We start from the raw sequence: 19,385 nt of genomic DNA, 5'->3' as shown, positions 1-19,385 counted from the left end.
CCAGCTGTTCCAAATGCAGCTTTTTAATACTATGACAATTGCACCATCATCTGATTCTCTTTGTATATGTTGACCTTGAATTTATTGCTTCTCAGGCCTACCTGATTTCTGTTATTTAAAGCTCTGGTTTTCTTTCTTTCTTTTTTCTTTTTATTAATTAATTAATTTATTTTTGGCTGCGTTGGATCTTTGTTGCTGCGCTCTGGCTTTCTCTAGTTGTGGCGAGCGGGAGCTACGCTTCGTTGCGGTGCCGGGCTTCTCATTGCAGTGGCTTCTCTTGTTGCAGAGCAGGGACTCTAGACGCGCAGGCTTCAGTAGTTGTGGCACGCGGGCTCACGTGGGCTCTAGAGCACAGGCTCAGTAGTTGTGGCACCCGGGCTTAGTTGCTCTGCAGCATGTGGGATCTTCCCGGAACAGGACTCGAACCCGTATCCCCTGCATTGGCAGGCGGATTCTTAACCACTGTGCCACCAGGGAAGTCCCAAAGCTCTGGTTTTCTTGATGGGGGTTTTCCATTAAGTCAATCCATCTGGTTTCCTATTTTCCAAACTTTCTCAACTTTCTGCATCTTGGTGTGTTACCTTACTGATTTCTAGTATTCTAATGGGATTTGTTAACCAAAATTTCAGAAATGGAGACCTGATTGAAATAAAAGGTGTTTATTTGAGGTTTTTTAGGACTGCAGCCTGGGAGACACATATTCAAGCACTTGAATTGTGTTCCACTGGACTACAAAATGGGGGAGACTTATAAAGGCAAAAACTGCAAGGTTACATTTAGGTACATGAGTTGTTTATCAAGAATTATGATTGGAGCAGCCAAGCAGTAAGGGTGCTTGTTAAGTAAGGATTGGTTGGGGTCTGAAATGGTTGCATAATTACAAGGGGAGACCTTAAGACCATAAGTTTGCAGCTGGCAGGTATTGTTCTGAATACTGCTGCTGGTGTCCTTGGGTCTGGTACAGTTCAGAGAAAGTTCAGGTTTTCAGTGGTGCAGAGACCACTGAATGAGACCAGATTTTATCTGAGACAAGATGCTCAGTGGCCACCTGACTCTGTTTTTGTATGCCTGAACCATGATTACTCCGTTATAATTTCAATTTGTCATCAGATTTTTATTTCGGAAATATTATTTTCTGTTAATTTACTGGAACTTTGGGAGGTAGGAGAAAGTAAACGCACATGTTCAGTCTACCATCTTGAAGCTCCTGTATTGGCTTCTTTTTTTTGTCCTTTTCTAGCATCCTGATCATTTCCCTCTCATATAACTATCCTGGATTTTTTAACTAACAAGTATTGTATGTTCATTTAATCAATAACACAGAGTTAAACAGAGTAAAAGTTAATTGCGTCCTCTTTCCTCTCCTCCAGAGTTACTCCCTTGAGAAAACAATGTTAACATTCTGTATCTTTTCATATATTTTTCCATGCTTATATTGGGGGGGGTTATTTATTTGTTTTGTGTGTTTTACAAAAATTAGATCATATTTTTTCCTCTACTTTTTCTTCCACTTCCTTGTCATACATATTTCTTTTAATTTTAATTTTCTACTAAATTCATTAAGGCAATAAACTTTCAAATGTTAGAATTTAAACTGTTTTTAAGGGAGATTTTGGAAAATTCAGGCAAAGAAAAACAAAATGAGCAAAGGAACAGGTGTGGAAAAGTACAAGATATATTTCTAGAATTCAGAGTTAGACACATTTTCCTGGAGAGAAACTATAGTGGGGAATACTGAGATACTTGCAGAAATTATTTAGAGTCAGTGTGTGAGGGCAATGAATAACACAATGTAGGAAGCTGCTGAAGATTTAAGAATAAAGTCATGTTATTAACTGCTTAATATTAATGAACACTTAAACCAAAAGTATTTCTTATGAAAGCATCATTCATTGAATTATTTTAACTAACTTGATATATAATGAACCCCCTACAAACTAAAGGAGAAAATGTGTAGGAAAGCGGTTTATAGTACTAAGTGTTCTGCAAAGAGATGGTATCAAGTTTTCTCTAAACATTATGATGTTTTCAAAGCACCATTGTCTTTCACTGAAGTCTTGATTGTGTGGTAGTAGGAGCATCAGATGAAAATTTAGGATGCCTAGGATTTAGGCTACTAATCATCTGGTAATTTAGGGCAATAATTTCAACTGCAGATTTTTGTGTAAAACAAAGAGTAGGACTTTATTATCTCTAAAGTGTCATCCATCTCTAAAATGTCAGTGGTTCTGTGATTCTATAATTGTTCCTGTACACCTTGATTTAGTACTAAGTGTTTCCTTAGGCAGTAAGTACCCATTTAACAATTACAGCTTGAGAGTCATTGAAAATGCTATCTCAGTGTAATATCAGATGCTATTTATTATCTAAAGCATTTCACAACCTTCTAGAATTAGATTACACTTGTTCTAACAGTTCTGTTTTCTTTTCCAATTTTGTTTCTGCTTAAAGTTGCTGAGCATTATTTTGATTTTACACATTCAATAGGGTGAATATTATGGTGTCAGGGAAGCTAAGATTATATATATTTCTGATATAAATTTCTTTTGATTATATGCAAATTATGGTAGTTATGAGAAAAATATTTAGTTTTTAACATGTTTAATATCTTTAATAACTATTGAAGGAATAAAATTATTTTGGGAAATATCCTTTCATTACAAGCAGTCTAAAATTAAAACTTCTCTTTTTATAAGGTGGCTTTTTCACCAAAAGAATACATTTCACCATCTTTCAAACCAGAATATATAGAATTCAAGCCAAAATATCAGGTGAGTACTGTTTTCTTATCCCAATATCAGTTATACTTAAATACTAGGTTTCTGTAATACTTTATGTAATTCAGTGGTTCCAAAGCCAGACTACCCAGTAGAAACACTCACCCATCTTTACAAAAATACATATTCCCAGGTCCCACCACTGACCTAATGAATCTCAGTTTGGAAATGGAGCCTGGGAATCTGTATTTCTCAAAAAACAAACAAAACAAAAAAACAGGGATTCTTATGCTGTCACCTGGGTATCAATTAGCATTTGAAAACCATATGAACTAAAACAAATACTAGGCTGATTATTTCACGTTTTGCTTTTTTTAATTGGATAATAGAGAAGTTGTATGAACAAAGAGTTTGAATAAGAGACTTCATTTTCTAGGCTATTTCAATAATAGAATAGCCTGATCCCAGAGCTTACAAAACTGCCTATGGCTATTACACTGACATTTCACTGTAACTGAGAATTTTTTGTACTGTTCTCTACCATTTCTGAGGCATATATAATATTTATCAAAAAGCAAGTTTCTACTGTAACATGTTAAGGACTAGGTGGAACTCATCATCATTGTTAAAACTCTCAGATTTAAAGGCAGATGATCTGTGTTCCCAAGTCACTCTTTAGAGAATATTTATGACACTTTTAATGGAATATCTACTGCTTGCTTTGCATTTAAAAAAAAATTACCCACATTGCTACTAAAATATTTATATGGATAGGACTTAGATCTTGATGTTAGCCTTTGTCTAAGCAAATGGAGCTAACACTGGAAATCGAGTTCTTAAAAAAATATTTATATGGATAGGACTTAGATCTTGATGTTAGCCTTTGTCTAAGCAAATGGAGCTAACACTGGAAATCGAGTTCTTAAACAAACAATTGATGAGTGCCTTTTAAGTGTTTAAAAATATTCCAGGTAGCAAAAAGCTCTTGAACACAACATAGTATCAGAATTAGGAATTTGAAAAATTTGCATTAAAATTCTCATTATTATTCCAATTTCAAATATTTTAAAATAATTGAAGTTGGTTTTCTCTTTGTAGAAGTCAGGAAGATGAATAGATAAATTGGCAGATTGCTCAAAGAGAATTAACTAAAAATTTTATTATAAATTTAAAACAAATGCGTCCAAATTTCTTACCTTTTTTTTTTTAATATTACAGTTCCAGAAATTCAACATCAAGAATGGTTTTGATCCTTTTCTAAGGAATATAAACAACAAAATGTCAGTCAGAAAAAGGAAAGACCAAGATATGTTCAAATGTAGAAATATTTTAAGTGCCGAGGTTATAGAGTATGAAGACCAAGATCCTCCTTACCCAACACATTCAAAAACTGCAAGCCCTGCTAATAAAACCTGGCCCCATAATCTTGATATCATCACAATAAAGGGTTTAGACACTAAGAATAAGTTAGCCAGTGATCCTGGTATCACTGCACTAAAGACTTCAGACCTTAAGAATAAGTTAGTCCATGATCCGGGTATCATCACAATAAAGAATTTAGACACTAAGAATAATTTAGCCCATCATCCTAGTATCACCACAATAAAGACTTTAGACACTAAGAATAAGTTACAGGAAAGGCTACCAAATGTATCTTTACCAAACTTTGAGGGAGAATCATCAATGACTGGAAAAGTAAATGTAAATAAATGTTGCCTCTCAAAATCATTAAGTCTTACTTCCCACATAGAAAATTTAAAACAATCAGTGGTGCTCAAGTTAATTTTAAGTAAAAATCTGCAAGACCTTTCAAATAGATTATTTTCTACACCTGAAGTTTCTATGGACACCGAAGCAAGAAAGAAAAGTCATAGTTCTCCACTTCTGGCTCTTCATGATGAACAACCAAGTAGTTTGGAAGGCGAAGTATTTGAAAAAATTCAAGATTTAAATAGCTGGCTTTCAGAAGGAGGCATTTTAAATTCAAAGTCTCTTTTAAATGAAATAATTAAAGATATTCCCACAGATTCACTTTCAGAAGGTGGACCAGGAAATTCTCCAGAGGTAGAAAAGGAACCTGTCTCTGAAAAACACTTAGAGGCTGGTGAGATAGATTTTCCAATTAAAAAAAAGAGTAGTTTCAAAAAGAAACATTTAAAAAGTGAAGTATCTAGCTCCAAACCAGATTTGAATAGCCTTGTATATGATTATGTTATAAAGCAAATATTTACTGCACCGGTCTTCTCAGAGCTGGGGAGAGGAGTGAAAGAATGGAGTGAGACACAGATAAACTCGCAGAGTCAATTACCCACAGCTTGGGAGAGTTCGCCTTCCAATGTTCTAATTCACTATGAAGAAAACAATAATGAAATAGAATTTCTGCCGGCCAAATCTGTTATAAGCCAGATAATACAAGCATTTCCTGTAGATACTCTTTTAGAATTGGGGATAATCAAAGTGATAGAATTAGATAAAGAATACCAGAAGGGTTTTTTGCTGTATACAGAGACAGCTTTTGCTGAAGAAAAGCCAAAGTATTCCACAGAGTATTATTCAGATATCAGAAGCAAAACAGAACCTCTTTCAGAGCAGAATACACCCATCATTCACAAAGAAATCACTTCTTTTAATGGAGTTGAATTCATAGACAAAGGCCAAAATAGATCCCCACAAGATTCAAAATATCAGTCGACACCAGATAAAAAAACAGGTTTGCCAAGTAATGGTCAGAGGCTTGATAGAGAAGAAAATGATCTAAGTTCTACTTTAGAAAATTTAAGTAACGCACTAATGGGTAAACTTAATAACTCTGATGTAATAATGTTAAAATCCTTTTTGGAAAAGATATTTAATGTTTTTTTCAAATATAGTCAGTCTAAAAGCAGACAACCAGAAAAAGAATTAGAAAGACTAATTGAACATCCTTTTCCAAGTCAGACAGAAGACCTTGAAGAAATCAAAGAGAATTTTGATAAAGTAGACAAATTGGGGAGAAAACCTATTTTGAATCCAAAGCTGCATGTATTTCTAGAAGAACTCTCAGAGTCAGAAATTAAAAAATTTAAATCTGAATTAAGTAAACATATCCAGCATTACCTTGTAGAAAGGCTTTCAGAATCAGGATACATCACCAAAGAGGACTTACCAGAAATCTATCAAAATCTGTATTTGATGAATGAGAAAGTAGAACCAAAAGGGCAAAATATTTTTCTGGAGAAATATTCAGAAACTGTAAAAGAAATCATGTCTTTTATAAATAATTTTAATCATCATTTCATAGATAAACATTTGGAAATAAAGCTAAGATCTTTTTTAAATGAAATTCTCCAAAACTATTTCCTAAAAAACCTTTCAGACAACAGTTTATTTAAAGACGCAGAATCTGAGCCTATACACTCAAATGTATCTTCTCTAAGAGCTAAAAGTGCCTCAATATCTTTTCATGAGTTAGGACAAGATATTTCAGGAGGGAGTTTTGGTAGTAGGCTTGAAATAAACATGAAATATCCCTTAAGTAAATCTCTACAAAACTATCTTATAGCTTTATCAGAAAATGAACTCTTAGATCTAAAAGCTGATTTAAGCAAACACCTCCAGAGCCTTTTTATAGAAAAACTGTCAAAATCAGGACTAATCACAGAAAGGCAATTAGAGGGGATAAGCCGGCATATAAATTTGGTTAATTCTACTTCCACACCATTAAAATGTATAAAGCCAGATTTGTCTGTAAGAGATGAAAATCAGTTTGTGGAGGACCATTCAGAAAAGCAAAATAAATATTCAAAAATTGCTCAGAAAACCACTTTACAAAAGGTTTCTGAAGATAGACTTGTAGAAACAGAGTTGACCAAAAAGGAAGAAAAGGAACATTTTTCCTTAGAGAATATTAAATAAAGTCCATCAATAATTCAGGAACAGAAAAGATACTATCCTAAGGAAGTGAAAATACTCAGTTTAATTAAAGTACAACCTTGTTCCAACAAAAATACCCAGGCAATTCCAGTAAATAAGCCATCAGAAAGACTTACAGATACAATGCCTAAGAAACAAAGGAAAGAACACGGTTTCATGCAGTTTCCTCAAGCAGAGAACTGTGATTTTAAAACAGAGATACAAGACCCACATAGTTGGAGTGGTAAATCAAAAATAACTCAATCAAATGCTTGCTTTGAAAAGACACTGAAAATGAAGTCCCTTGACAAAAAGGAGCACAATAACACCTATAAATTGATAGTACAGGAAAAACCTGAAGCAGTACTGTCACCGTATCCAAGAATTCCTAATTGCAAGATGCCAAGATGCCAAGATGAGGAATATGTAAACAAACTCACTTTTCCTTCCAGGCAAAGTAATACTCTAACTCGCCTCAATGCAGAGGCTGGAGAGAAATCAAAATTAGAAGACTAGTATCGTCAGAGATGGAAAGGAAATAATAATTATAGAAAACAACATTTAGTAACATTTGCACATTACAAAGAAGAAATACAAACTCTTTATATAAAACCAAACAAACTCTTTATATAAAACCAAACAAAAGGTCCCTGAATCACAATTGCTTAAATATAAAGTTTTGATAGCTGAGAAAAACTCAAAACCATCCCTCTTCCCGGAAGTACTAAAGAGAGAAAATCTAAAGCCCAAGGTTCAAAAAGAAAGAGACCATGTCAGCAAACAAAGTCATTTAACAAGATAGTATATTACCAACCACACTGCCCACCACAGGAATTCTTCTAAGAAAATCTGTTCCAAGGGCATTGCTTCATTGGACTGCAAGAAGAACTATACACGTAATAATGTTTTTCTAAGTCTTTTATTTCTGTATTTGGCAAAGTTCTGTAGATAATCTAGAGTATATGTGTCTGCATGCAAGTATGTATGTAACCTTAACTGCCCCAAGATAAACAGACCTCCAAATTTTAAAAATTCTTCTGACATTCAAATATCACCTCACCTCATTCAAAGGCAATCAGAAAATCAAGGGAATGTTAACACACTTAGTGCCTTTATGTAAAATAAAGGGGACCCCCCTCTAGATCACGAATTAGAAAAAAAGCATTCTTTCCTCCAGGCCGACTCTACTGGCTGACACAGCCTGGACAGGGTACACAGCTCTGTCTACGGAAGACTGGCTATTTCAGCCCTGACTGACCCCTCAGCCAGGGGCTGTTGTGCAGGCACAACCTGTAAAACCATTGGCAGTGGCTGTATACTACAGAAAGGCTGGGATTGTCTTTTCATGCAGATATAAGTATAAATATATAGTCTTTTTGCAGATTGCTGAATTATCTTTGTTTCAGTAAAATAAACTAAGTTCATATTATGTGCCAGTTATTCTGCTAAGCCTTAGAGATATGCAAAATTTACAATCTCTTGAATTATGAATTGTAAAATTTTAATTTAGCTTCTACTCTTTTCTTTTCTCTCTCATCACCACCCCTCTGCCATCTGCTGAGAAACATGGAAATTCATATCTATTTTTAATATTAACATAAAACAATTAGGAAGGTAAATCTGCTACTAGACGTTATATAAACCATTCAAAAGCAAAGTTAAAATCTCTAGGAATGGAAGGGGCTTATTTTAATTTTCTGAAACACTGCTCTTCTCTATTGGCATATATAGATAGGCATGACCCACAGTTGGGAAAACGCACAAATTCTAAAATGAAATTATATTGATAATTTGATGTGCATAACTATCTTTGAATGAGAAAATAGATCTAATTTCAGAATAGTTGCTTTGAATTTGTTTTCCACAGCAAAGCAAATGATTACCTCTAGTAAATAGTAAAGCAAATGTGTAGCAGGGTAAATATTATCAACATACTCTCAACTTTGTATTTCTCTTTTCTAAATTCAATAATTTAATAATGAGTGTGTGTGTGTGTGTGTGTGTGTACAGACGAGGAAAAGGAAGTAAAAGATGGGTTCATAGTTTTTGAAAAGCAAAGACTTTCTGAAGTTCCCTCAGATAAGTGGAATCTTTATTATCACTTTTCCAAACAAAATAAGAGATTGTGTTTATGTTATATGGTATGGGATCATATAGGATCTCAGAACCTTTATCCTAAGAATGGATAAGGGAGATAGTTATATTTACTTCCCTCTGTCAAACCAACAGTACCTAAACTTTTCTCTCTAGTAAAATTGACACCAGAGAATTTGAGAGGTAAGAGGGCATTTTTCAGATCATCAGAAAGACTCGCTCATTTGATTCTCTAAAATCCAGGAAATCTCCCAAAGCAATCAAAGTAGAAGACAGGGAAATTGAGTTGTAGGCGCTTCCAGAAAAATAACCAGTGGTGTGGGTCTCCGTGCCCTTCTGCTGTCACTCTAGTAATGTTATATCAACTGTCAAGTAAAAATTATATGTTACCAATGTAACAGAAATTCCCTTAATAATTGCTTAATAATTCCCTTACCTAATTGCTTCCATGTATATAAGATGGAAAAGGAAGAATGTTTACTTGCAAACCCAGGCAAAAATATGGACTCTTCATACCTCCTTCTTGGTAAATCTTCTCTCTCTTGCTGCCGTAATTCTTCTTAGTCCTGCCTAAATTCCTCCTACCTGCCAATTCTATTAATCTACTCCCACCTTCTCACCAAATCAAAGCAGGCCCATTCCCTTGGTGTGGCCATCTCTGCAAAGCATTAAGGGACAAACTGCTCAAACTGCAGAGGAAACAAGTTTACACTAATTTGAGAAATGACTAATAACTCCATACCCTCTTATGGGTACTTGTAGATTATTACATTTTTTAAATAAAATATAGTCATATTGTACAAATTTGAAAAAAAAAGAGAAAAGGAAAACTAAGCCCATAATCCCACCACCCTAAAACAACCATCATTTAAAAAAATTATTTTGGTGTATTTCCTTCCAGTTATTTTCCTAAATATTTTACTTGTTTAGTCTCAGAATGTACACAAAAATTTTTTATATTTTAGTATAAACATAACCATATCCTTAGATGCCGACCTCTGTATGCGTGTGTATATAAATATTAAAGAAGGTATTTATTAACTTTTAAAGAATGAATGGATGCTTTAAAAAGTATAATATAAGAGCTTATAATTTATGTTTGGGGTTGGGGAAGAGGTATTTTAGAAGAGGAGAATTATAGGAGGGCTGTCTTTGCCTAGGAGTCTGACCCCTGAGGACAGGTCCCCTAAGATTTCTGGTTTTCAGCTCATATCTTGCATACCTTTTGAAATAACAGATCCTTTGAAACAATGAGATTTTTTAAAGTATGGTTTTTAAAGTATCTGATGGCAGGCATTGAATGTAGGGTCTGAATTTGGGGACTGCCTATAAAACATTTGACTGCTCTCATTCTTTGTTGATATTACAAACTTTAGTCCTTGTAAGTCTAAAATGTACTTTTAAGAAACCTAACTCACCAACCTGATCTTTTATTTTAATATTTAGGATTGTTCGGATAGAGTTGAGGATTTATATGTAACTTCATTTAAGCATCTTGAAAAAGCAAAATCAAGAGCAAGGCTTTTAGGAAAGAGCCCAAATGATAGCCATGATCAGTTAAAATGCTCTGCAAGACCGTATACTGCTCCAGAGGTTAACAAACAAGAAAGCTACACTGGAAAATTTACAAGTCCTCGAATGGTTTCAGCAGGCTTAGTTCATATAAATGATTCAATCCCAGATTATGAAATCCATAAAATGCAGCCAAAAAAAATTGAGTATATTGAAAAACGTTTGCTCATTTGTGATATTATCCAGATGTTAAACAGTTCAGAATGATGTGTGAGGCCAATAGTCAGAATGTCATTTCTCCAATTAACAAAATGGTTTGGAGATCTGTCCTTTTGTGTGATAGAAGTCAGTAACCAAATTCCATCTTGTTAGAACCATTTTGTTTTAATTAAAATGAAAAAAACACTTTTGATGTAAATGTGTTTTGTTTATGAATCTTAGAGAACAACCTCAAAGATACATAGTCATTAGTGAAGTTTTATTTCCCAACTTTTCCCCTTTTTCACTATTCTCTGATTTTCCAAATCTTTGCTATGCCCTAAATTATCCCTGACCACCCAGTGTCAGAGTATCTATTTGCAGTTATGTATGTTCAGCCTTTTGTTATGAATATACTTTAACTCTTCAGCTCTAGATTCAACAGTATGCAATTCCCTGGGCCTATAGAACATCTATTAATTTCAATATCATCTGATATTACAACTTTTTACACTATAAAGATAATAAAAAACAAGTTTCATACTACTAATTCCTGAGGCTTCTAATACACTGAAGTGACTTTCTAGCTTACTCAAAAAACTATGAGACAGCCTCTTTAATAACATGAAACTCAGGAAGAAACTGTATAAAACAAACTGCATTAAAAATTAGCTAAATCAGCATAGGATTTAAATTAAGAGACTTTTGAGAATTGGTTCTATTCTTATCAAATACAATATTTGAATCTTGCTGAACTTTGGTTCACTCTTGGGGAGTAAGAATTTCAATTTATAGAATTTTTGTCCATTTCCATTTTTCTACCATAAATCATAAAGTTTATGGAGTTTAAATAGAATTGGCTGATAGAAAACATAATTTCTGATCGTTCATTTAATGCCATAATCAAGGTAATAATTTTGGGGGGGAGACCAAGAATTTCTAGTAATTCTCAAAGTTGCCAGTACATATATCAAGCAGAGTGTGACTGGGAAAGCACAATTACCTCTGGATCTTTCAAGTAGAAGGAACACAGGGAATTGGTTTCATGGGTGATGGAACCAAGGCTAAGAAACTAAAAGGGATGATGTGGCAATCCAGAGATTGGCAAGAGCAGAAAGTGATAGCGCCCCTCAGATAGGACATCAGGAAGAAGTGGTGTGACCAGTGTCCTAGAGCCAGAATACAAAGAAGATACAGCCACTGACAGAGACACCACAAGAAACAGGGGAGTGGGGCAGGGGGTGAGAAATAACTATGTTTTTTCTCTCTCATCCTGCTCTCTAATCTCCTGCTATTGCCTCGCTGGAAACCAGAGAGTGAGGGGGCATGGGAAATGTAGTTCCCAGTGAAACAGAGCAGAGGAAAAGTGGAGAAACGGATTTGAGAGCTAACAGGCAACTAACCAACAGTACTTATGGGGAAAACCATTGATCTAGCTTGCAGTAAAGGAAGGAAATATTTACTAGATGGAAATCTCAAGTCACTTTGCCTCATTAAACTCTTAACAGTAATATTGTGACATGGTCAAAAATTTCCTACCATGGAAATAAAATTAATATGCCAAACATTTTGCTAAACTACATTCTCGTGAATAAGACAGTATTCTCAAGGAGTCCACAGTCTACAGGGACATAAACACAGAAGTAGTTATAGTAGAGTTGTGTAAGTGTTGTTGGGGAAAGTACTATAGAAACTCATGGGAGGTCATTTTGGCCAAGGTGGCTGTGCTACTTTGGATCCTTCAGAAAGCAGATACCAAGATGAGATTAGCCATGTACGGTAGGCAGAATAATAACCCCTCCCCCACCAACATACAAACATCCCAATCCCAGGAACCTGTGACTATGTTACCTTACATGGCAAAAGAGATTTTGCAGCTATGATTAAATTAATGATCTGGAGCTGGAGAGACTATCCTGGATTGTCTGGGTGGGCCCAACATAATCAAAAGGATTTTATAAGACAGAAGCAGAAGGGTCAATTCAGAGGTGTGGTCACTGAAACAGAAGCTGAAGTAATGCTGACCCGTGAAGCAAAAGAAGGCAGGTAGCTTCTAGAAGCTGGAAGAGGCAGAAATTTCTCCTCTAGAGCCTGCAGAAGGAATGTAGCCCTGCCAAATCATTTTACAATCCTCACCTCCAGAACTGTAAGATAATAAACTTGTGGTGTTTGAAGTCATTACCACTTTGTGGTAATTTGTTACAACAGTGATAAAAAAAAATTGATATAGCATGCCAGGAGCCTATGGTGCAACACTTAAGGCATTCACTCTCAGGGTGAGGCTGTCAGTATCTACTGAGATGGTTAATTTTTTGTGTCAATTTGACTGGGCCACAGTGTGCCCAGTTACATGATCAAACAGTATTCTGGGTCTTTCTGTGAAAGCATTTTTGGATGAAATTAACATCTAAGTCTGTAGACTGAAAAAACAGATTGCCCTCCTTGATGTGGTGGGCCTCATCAGTTGAAGGCCTGAACGAAGAAAAAGGCTGATCCTCCCGAGAGAGAATCCCTCCTGCCTGAATGCCTTCACACTGGGATATCAGCTTTATCCTGCTTTCGGAGTCGAACTGAAACATCAGCTCATCCTAAGTCTTCAGCCTGCCAGCCTTCGATTTGGAACTACACCACTGCTTCTCCTGGGTCTCCAGCTTGCCTACTCACCTTGCAGATCTGGGATTTGTCAGCCTCTATAATCATGTGAGCCAATTCCTTATTTAAAAAATCCACTGGGGGGATGGAGATCAAGATGGCAGAATAGAAGGATATGGAGCTCACCTCCTCCACAAATATATAAAAGTAATCTATACGTGGAACAATTCTCACGGAATACTTACTGAACGTTGGCAGAAGATCTCATACAACCAAAGCTGCACAAAAGATCACCATGTAAACTGGGTAGGATAAAAGGGGGGGGAAGTAATTGGAATGGGATCTGCACCCCTCGGAGGGAGCTGTGAAAGGGAAAAAGTTCCCTCACCCTGGGAACCCCTTTCACCAGCTAGGAGGTCAGAGGGGACAGATAGGGAGCTTCAGAGGCTCAGAAGAGAGTGTAGCAGCCAGTTTGCGGCAGGCAGGAGAGAGAGAGACCAGGACAGACAGTCCTTGCTACCTCACTGCACTTCCCAGCCCAAGACATGCAGCTGCTGAGGCTGAAATCTGGGCAGATTACTGCCACTCCTACAACGGGTCCGGGTACGCAACTTCAGTGGATTTATACCAGTGGCTTTGTGAGTGCAGTGCCTGAGGGACATCCAAGCTGATTACCAGCATTCCCCAGCTGAGGCGGGTCTGGTGCCAGGAGCAGCAGGTTTTGTGGGTGCACACAAGCAGAAGCAGGGCTGAAATCTGAGCTGATTACCAGCATTCTCCCAGCGGAGGCAGGGCCGAGGGCAGTGCCAACAACAGTGTATTTTGTGAGCACATGCACTAGGTAACAGGTGATGGCATAGAGTGCCCGTCCCAGTGGACAGCCCCTGGAGAGGAATATGGCTCAGCTCCTTTCCCAGAGGGAGTGCTCCAATCCCACCTACCTCACAGTGCAGCTTAGAACTGGATCTGGGGGCTTCTATTCCAACAACTGGCAAGCAGACCCTGCTCTCGATAGGGCTGTGACAACCACAGAGCAGAGGAGGCCCTGCCCAACATCGAGTGCAAGCTCTGGTCATCACAACACCAATCATACCCCATATCAAGGGGATGATGGCCAGCTAACTCTGAGGAAAGACATGGCAGGCATCCATACCAAAAAACAGCCCTCACACCAAAAATAATGGGACTCATGGAGGCTACACAGGGATGCTCCCACATAAAAACAGCCCTTTGAGACCACAGTAGATAATTGTTTCCCCTAAATTCAGAGTCAAAGAAATACAAGTGAAAAAGCAGAGGAAACACTCCCAATTAAAAGAAGAAAAATCCCCTGAAAGAACAAACAATGAAACAGACCTCTCCGGCCTGCCAGACTCCACATTCAAAAAGGAGGTAATAAAAATGCTGAAGGAATTAAGAAAGGCTGTCAATAGAAATGCAGATCACTGTAACAAGGAAATAGAAACTATAAAGAGGAGCCAATCAAAATTAGACAACTCAATTGTTGAGATGAAAACCAAACTAAAGGCAATAAAATACCAAACTAAATAATGCAGAGGAACGAATAAGTGATCTGGAAGATAGAATAATGGAAATCACCCAATCATAACAGAACGCTGAAAGACAAATGAAAAAAAAAAGAAAAGAAAGCGACATATGAGACCTATGGGCTGATATAAAGGATGCCAAGCTGTGCATAATAGGGATCCCAGGAGGAGAAGAGAAAGGGGGATCTAAAATGTACTTGAAGAAATTATGGCAGAAAATTTCCCAAACCTAATGAAGCAGATGTCCAGATAAAGGAAGCACAGAGGGTCCCAAACAAGATGAACCCAAACAGACCTATACCAAGACATATCATAATTAAAATGGCAAAAGTTAAAGACAGGATTCTAAAGGCAGCAAGAGAAAAACAAAGAGTTAGTTACAGAAGAACCCCCATAATGCTATTTGCTGATTTCTCTACAAAAACCTTGCAGGCCAGAAGGGAATAGCAAAATACATTCAAAGTCCTGAAAGGGAAAAACCTGCAACCTAGGATATTCTACCCAGCAAGATTATCATTTAGAATAGAAGAAAAAATTAAAGAATTTCTCAGGCAAGCAAAAACTAAAAGAATACAGCAATAGTAAGTCTACCCTAAAAGAAATATTGAAAGGTTTTCTCTAAATAGAAAAGAAGCAAGAACCCATAGGAAAGGGAAAATCAAAATACGGAAAAGCAAGTATGTAAAATGATTGTACACCACTTGAATAAGCCAGTACACAGATTAAAAAAAAAAAATCAAAGAATTTTGTGAAAGCAATTATAACTACAATGAACAGCAAAAGGATAAACATGAAAATGTAAAACAGGACATCAACGTCATAAAATAGGGGAATAAGAAAATGTAGATTTTTTAGAATGTGTTTGAGCTTATAGGACCACCAGTCTAAAGCAAGTAGACACAATAATGAGTTAACATACTTGAAAACCAGTGTAACCACAAATCAAAAACATACAAAAGATTCACAAAAACCAAAAATTTGAACTCAAGTATAAAAGAAAACCAGCTGCATCATTTGCAACAATTCTGTAGGTTTTCTTTTCGTTTTGTTTATGGCTTTCTTTGCTGTGTAAAAGCTTTTAAGTTTAATTAGGGTCCGCCGCCATTTTCAATCCAGCTCCATACAATGCTCTGCCATTGTTGCGGCCACGACTCAGACTGCGTGACAGCACCCACCAGCCAACAATTCTGCCACCATGGAGGATATATATCAGTACAGTAACACAGAGGAATTCGGAGAGGGATCCAAGATTAACGTGAGCAAGAATCAGCAGGATGACAGTAAAATGTTTATTGGAGGCTTGAGCTGGGATACAAGTTAAGAAAGATCTGACTGAATATTTGTCTCAATTTGGGGAAGTTGTAGACTGCACAATTAAAACAGATCCAGTCACCGAAAGATCAGGAGGATCTGGATTTGTGCTTTTCAAAGATGCTGCTAGTGTTGATAAGGTTTTGGAAGTTACAGAACACAAACTGGATGGCAAATTGCTAGACGCTAAAAAGGTCAAAGCTTTAAAAGGGAAGGAACCCCTCAAAAGGTTTTTTGTGGGTGGACTGAGCCCAGATACTTCTGAAGAACAAATTAAGGAATATTTTGGAGGCTTTGGAGAGATTGAAAATATTGAACTTCCCATGGATACAAAAGCAAATAACAGGATTTTGTTTTATTACATATACAAAGAGCCAGTTAAGAAATTGTTAGTAAGCAGTTATCATCAAATTGGTCCTGGGAAGTGTGAAATCAAAGTTGCACATACAGGCAACAACAAAAAGGAAGAAGATGTGCTGTAGCTGGTGGGTGAGGTGGTGCTGGAGTCGTGACTGAGGTCAGGGCCAAAACTGGAACCAAGTAATAATTATTATGATCAAGGATATGGAAATTACAATAGCGCCTATGGTGGTGATCAAAACTATAGTGGCTATGGCTGCTATGATTATTCTGGGTATAACTAGGAACTGCGGATACGGACAAGGATATGCAGACTACAGTGCCCAAGAAAGCACTTATGGCAAGGCATCTCAAGGGGGTGGCAGTCACCAAAACAACTGCCAGCCATACTACAAGGGGACATTGAAGAAAACAGGAGGAGATTGCTTGCAGGATGACATTGAAGATTGGTCTTCTGTTGATCTAAGATGATTATTCTATAAAAGACTTTCTAGTGTACAAGACACAACTCTGTCCAACTGTATATAGCCGCCAATTCGTTTTAACTTTGTCTTCTGCTGTGTTATGACTCAATGTGGATTTGTTTATACAAATTTTATTTGTATGATTTCATGTTAAACCTCAAATAAATGCTTCCTTATGTGTTAAAAAAATAGATAATTTGAGCAGGCTGATCACTAGAAGTGAAACAGAATCTGTAATTTTAAAACTCCCTGCAAACAAAAGTCCAGGACTGGATGGCTTCACTGGGGAATTCTACCAAACATACAAAGAAGAACTTATACTAATCCTTCTCAAATTCTTCCAAAAGACTGAAGAGGAGGGAACACTCCCAAAGTCATTCTATGAAGCCACCATCACCCTAATACCAAAACCAGATAGAAACACTACCAAAAAGAAAATTACAGGCCAATATCTTTGATGAATATAGATGCAAAAATTCTCAACAAAATACTACCACACTGAATCCAACAACACATACAAAAGATCATACACCACGACCAAGTTGGATTCATCCCAGGGTCACAAGGATGGTTCAACATATGCAAATCAATCAATGTGATAAAGAAATGACAAAACCACATGATCATCTCAATAGATAAAGAAAAAGCATTTGATAAAATTCAACATCCATTCATGAGAGAAAAAAAAAATCTTACCAAAGTGGGTATAGAGCGAACATATCTCAACATAATAAAAGCTATTTATGACAAACCTACAGCCAACGTAACACTCAACAGTGAAAAGTTGAAAGTCTTCCCACTAAAATCTGGAGCAAGACAAGGATGCTAACTCTCATCACTTCTATTCAACATAGTAGTGGAAGTCCTAGCCACAGCAATCAGATAAGAAAAAGAAATCAAACATATCCAAATTGGAAGGGAAGAGGCAAAATTGTCATTATATGCAGATGACATGATACTATACATAGAAAAACCTAAACATTCCACACAAAAACTACTAAAACTGATAAACGAATTCAGCAAGGTAGCAGGATATAAGATTAACATACAGAAATCTGTTGCATTTCTTTACACTAACAATGAACTATCAGAAAGGGAAAGCTAAAAAAAAAAAAAAAAATCCCTTTTAAAATTGCATCAAAAAGCATAAAATACTTAGGAGTAAACCTAACCAAGGTGAAAGACTTAAACACTGAGAACTATAAAACAGTAATAAAGGAAATTGAAGATGATTCAAAGAAATGGAAAGATATCCCATGTGCTTGGATTGGAAGAACATTGTTAAAATGGACATACTACCCAAAGCAATCTACAGATTTAATGTGAACCCTATCAAATTACCCATGACATTTTTCACAGAACTAGAACAAATAATCCTAAAATTTATATGGAACCATAAATAACCCAGAATTGCCAATGCAGTCCTGAGGAAAAGGAACAAAGCTGGAGGCATAACTCTCCCAGACTTCAGACAGCACTACAAAGCTACAGTAATCAAAACAGCATGGTATTGGCACAAAAACAGACATATGGATCAATGGAACAGAATAGAGCCCAGAAATAAACCCACACACCTACGGTCAATTAATCTTCGACAAAAGAAGCAACAATATACAATGGAGAAAAGACAGTCTCTTCAGCAAGTGGTGTTGGGAAAGCTGGACAGCTGCATGTAAATAAATGAAATTAGTACACTCCCTCACACCATACACAAAAATAAACTCAAAATGGCTTAAAGACTTAAATATAAGACATGACACCGTAAAACTCCTAGAAAAGAACATACGCAAAACATTCACTGACATAAATCATAGCAATGTTCAGTTTCCCAAGGCAAAAGAAATAAAAGCATAAACAAACAAATGGGACCTAGTCAAACATATGTTTTTGCACTGCAAAGGAAACCATAAACAAAATGAAAAGACAACCTACAGAATGGGAGAAAATATTTGCAAACAATATGACTGACAAGGGCTTAATGTCCAAATATACAAAGAGCTCATACAGCTCAATATCAAAAAAGCAAATAACCCAATCAAAAAATTGGCAGATGAGCTAAATAGACATTTCTCCAAAGAAGACAATCAGATGGCAAAGAGGCACATGAAAAGATGCTCCACATTTCTAATTATTAGAGAAATGCAAATCAAAACTACAATGAGGTATCACCTCACACCAGTCAGAATGGCCATCATTAAAAAGTCTACAAATAACAAATGCTGGAGAGGGTGTGGAGAAAAATGAACCCTGCTACATTGTTGGTGGGAATGTAAATTGGTACAGCCACCATGGAGAATAGTATGGAGGTTCCTTAAAAAACTAAAAATAGAGGTACCATATGATCCAGCAATTCCACTCCTGGGCATATACCTGGAGAAAACTCTAATTTGAAAAGATACATGCACCCCAATGTACTATTTGCAATAGCCAAGACAATGGAAGCAACCTAAGTTTCCACTGACATGAATGGATAAAGAAGATGTGATATATATATATATATATAAAATCCATGTTGCTGCAAATGGCATTATTTCATTCTTTGTTATGGCTGAGTGGAATACTTTCTATTCTGTGTGTGTGTATGTGTGTGTGTGTGTGTGTGTGTATGGATTATCATACTAAGCGAAGTAAGTCAGAAAGACAAATATCATATGATATCATGTATATGTGGAATCTAAAATATGATACAAATGAACTTA

General features: G+C 36.4%; 1 protein-coding gene, 1 long non-coding RNA gene and 2 pseudogenes across 2 annotated transcripts in view; 3 read left to right on the top strand and 1 right to left on the bottom strand.

The window, feature by feature from the left end:
* LOC117201680 (uncharacterized) overlaps positions 1-4,051 on the bottom strand; it is a 63,599-nt gene extending 59,548 nt beyond the window's left edge. Inside the window, exon 1 of the long non-coding RNA XR_004483762.2 lies at positions 3,914-4,051. This is a non-coding gene — a long non-coding RNA (uncharacterized LOC117201680). The remainder of the gene's footprint in view (positions 1-3,913) is intronic.
* The window catches only part of C2CD6 (C2 calcium dependent domain containing 6), a 150,056-nt gene extending 139,444 nt beyond the window's left edge, over positions 1-10,612 (top strand). The window contains 2 exon segments of the mRNA XM_049711948.1: positions 2,697-2,771; positions 3,936-10,612. Coding sequence (XP_049567905.1) covers positions 2,697-2,771; positions 3,936-7,124 — 3,264 coding nt within the window. The 3' untranslated portion in view covers positions 7,125-10,612.
* The window catches only part of LOC117201678 (WASH complex subunit 3-like), a 105,269-nt pseudogene that overhangs the window by 9,382 nt on the left and 76,502 nt on the right, over positions 1-19,385 (top strand).
* On the top strand, positions 15,363-16,770 carry LOC101288442 (heterogeneous nuclear ribonucleoprotein D-like; annotated as a pseudogene).

This window comes from Orcinus orca, chromosome 7, assembly GCF_937001465.1.
Source record: "Orcinus orca chromosome 7, mOrcOrc1.1, whole genome shotgun sequence".
NCBI lineage: Eukaryota > Metazoa > Chordata > Mammalia > Artiodactyla > Delphinidae > Orcinus > Orcinus orca.
The sequence above is the reverse complement of the archived record's forward strand: the minus strand, read 5'-3'. Positions and strand labels throughout refer to the sequence as shown.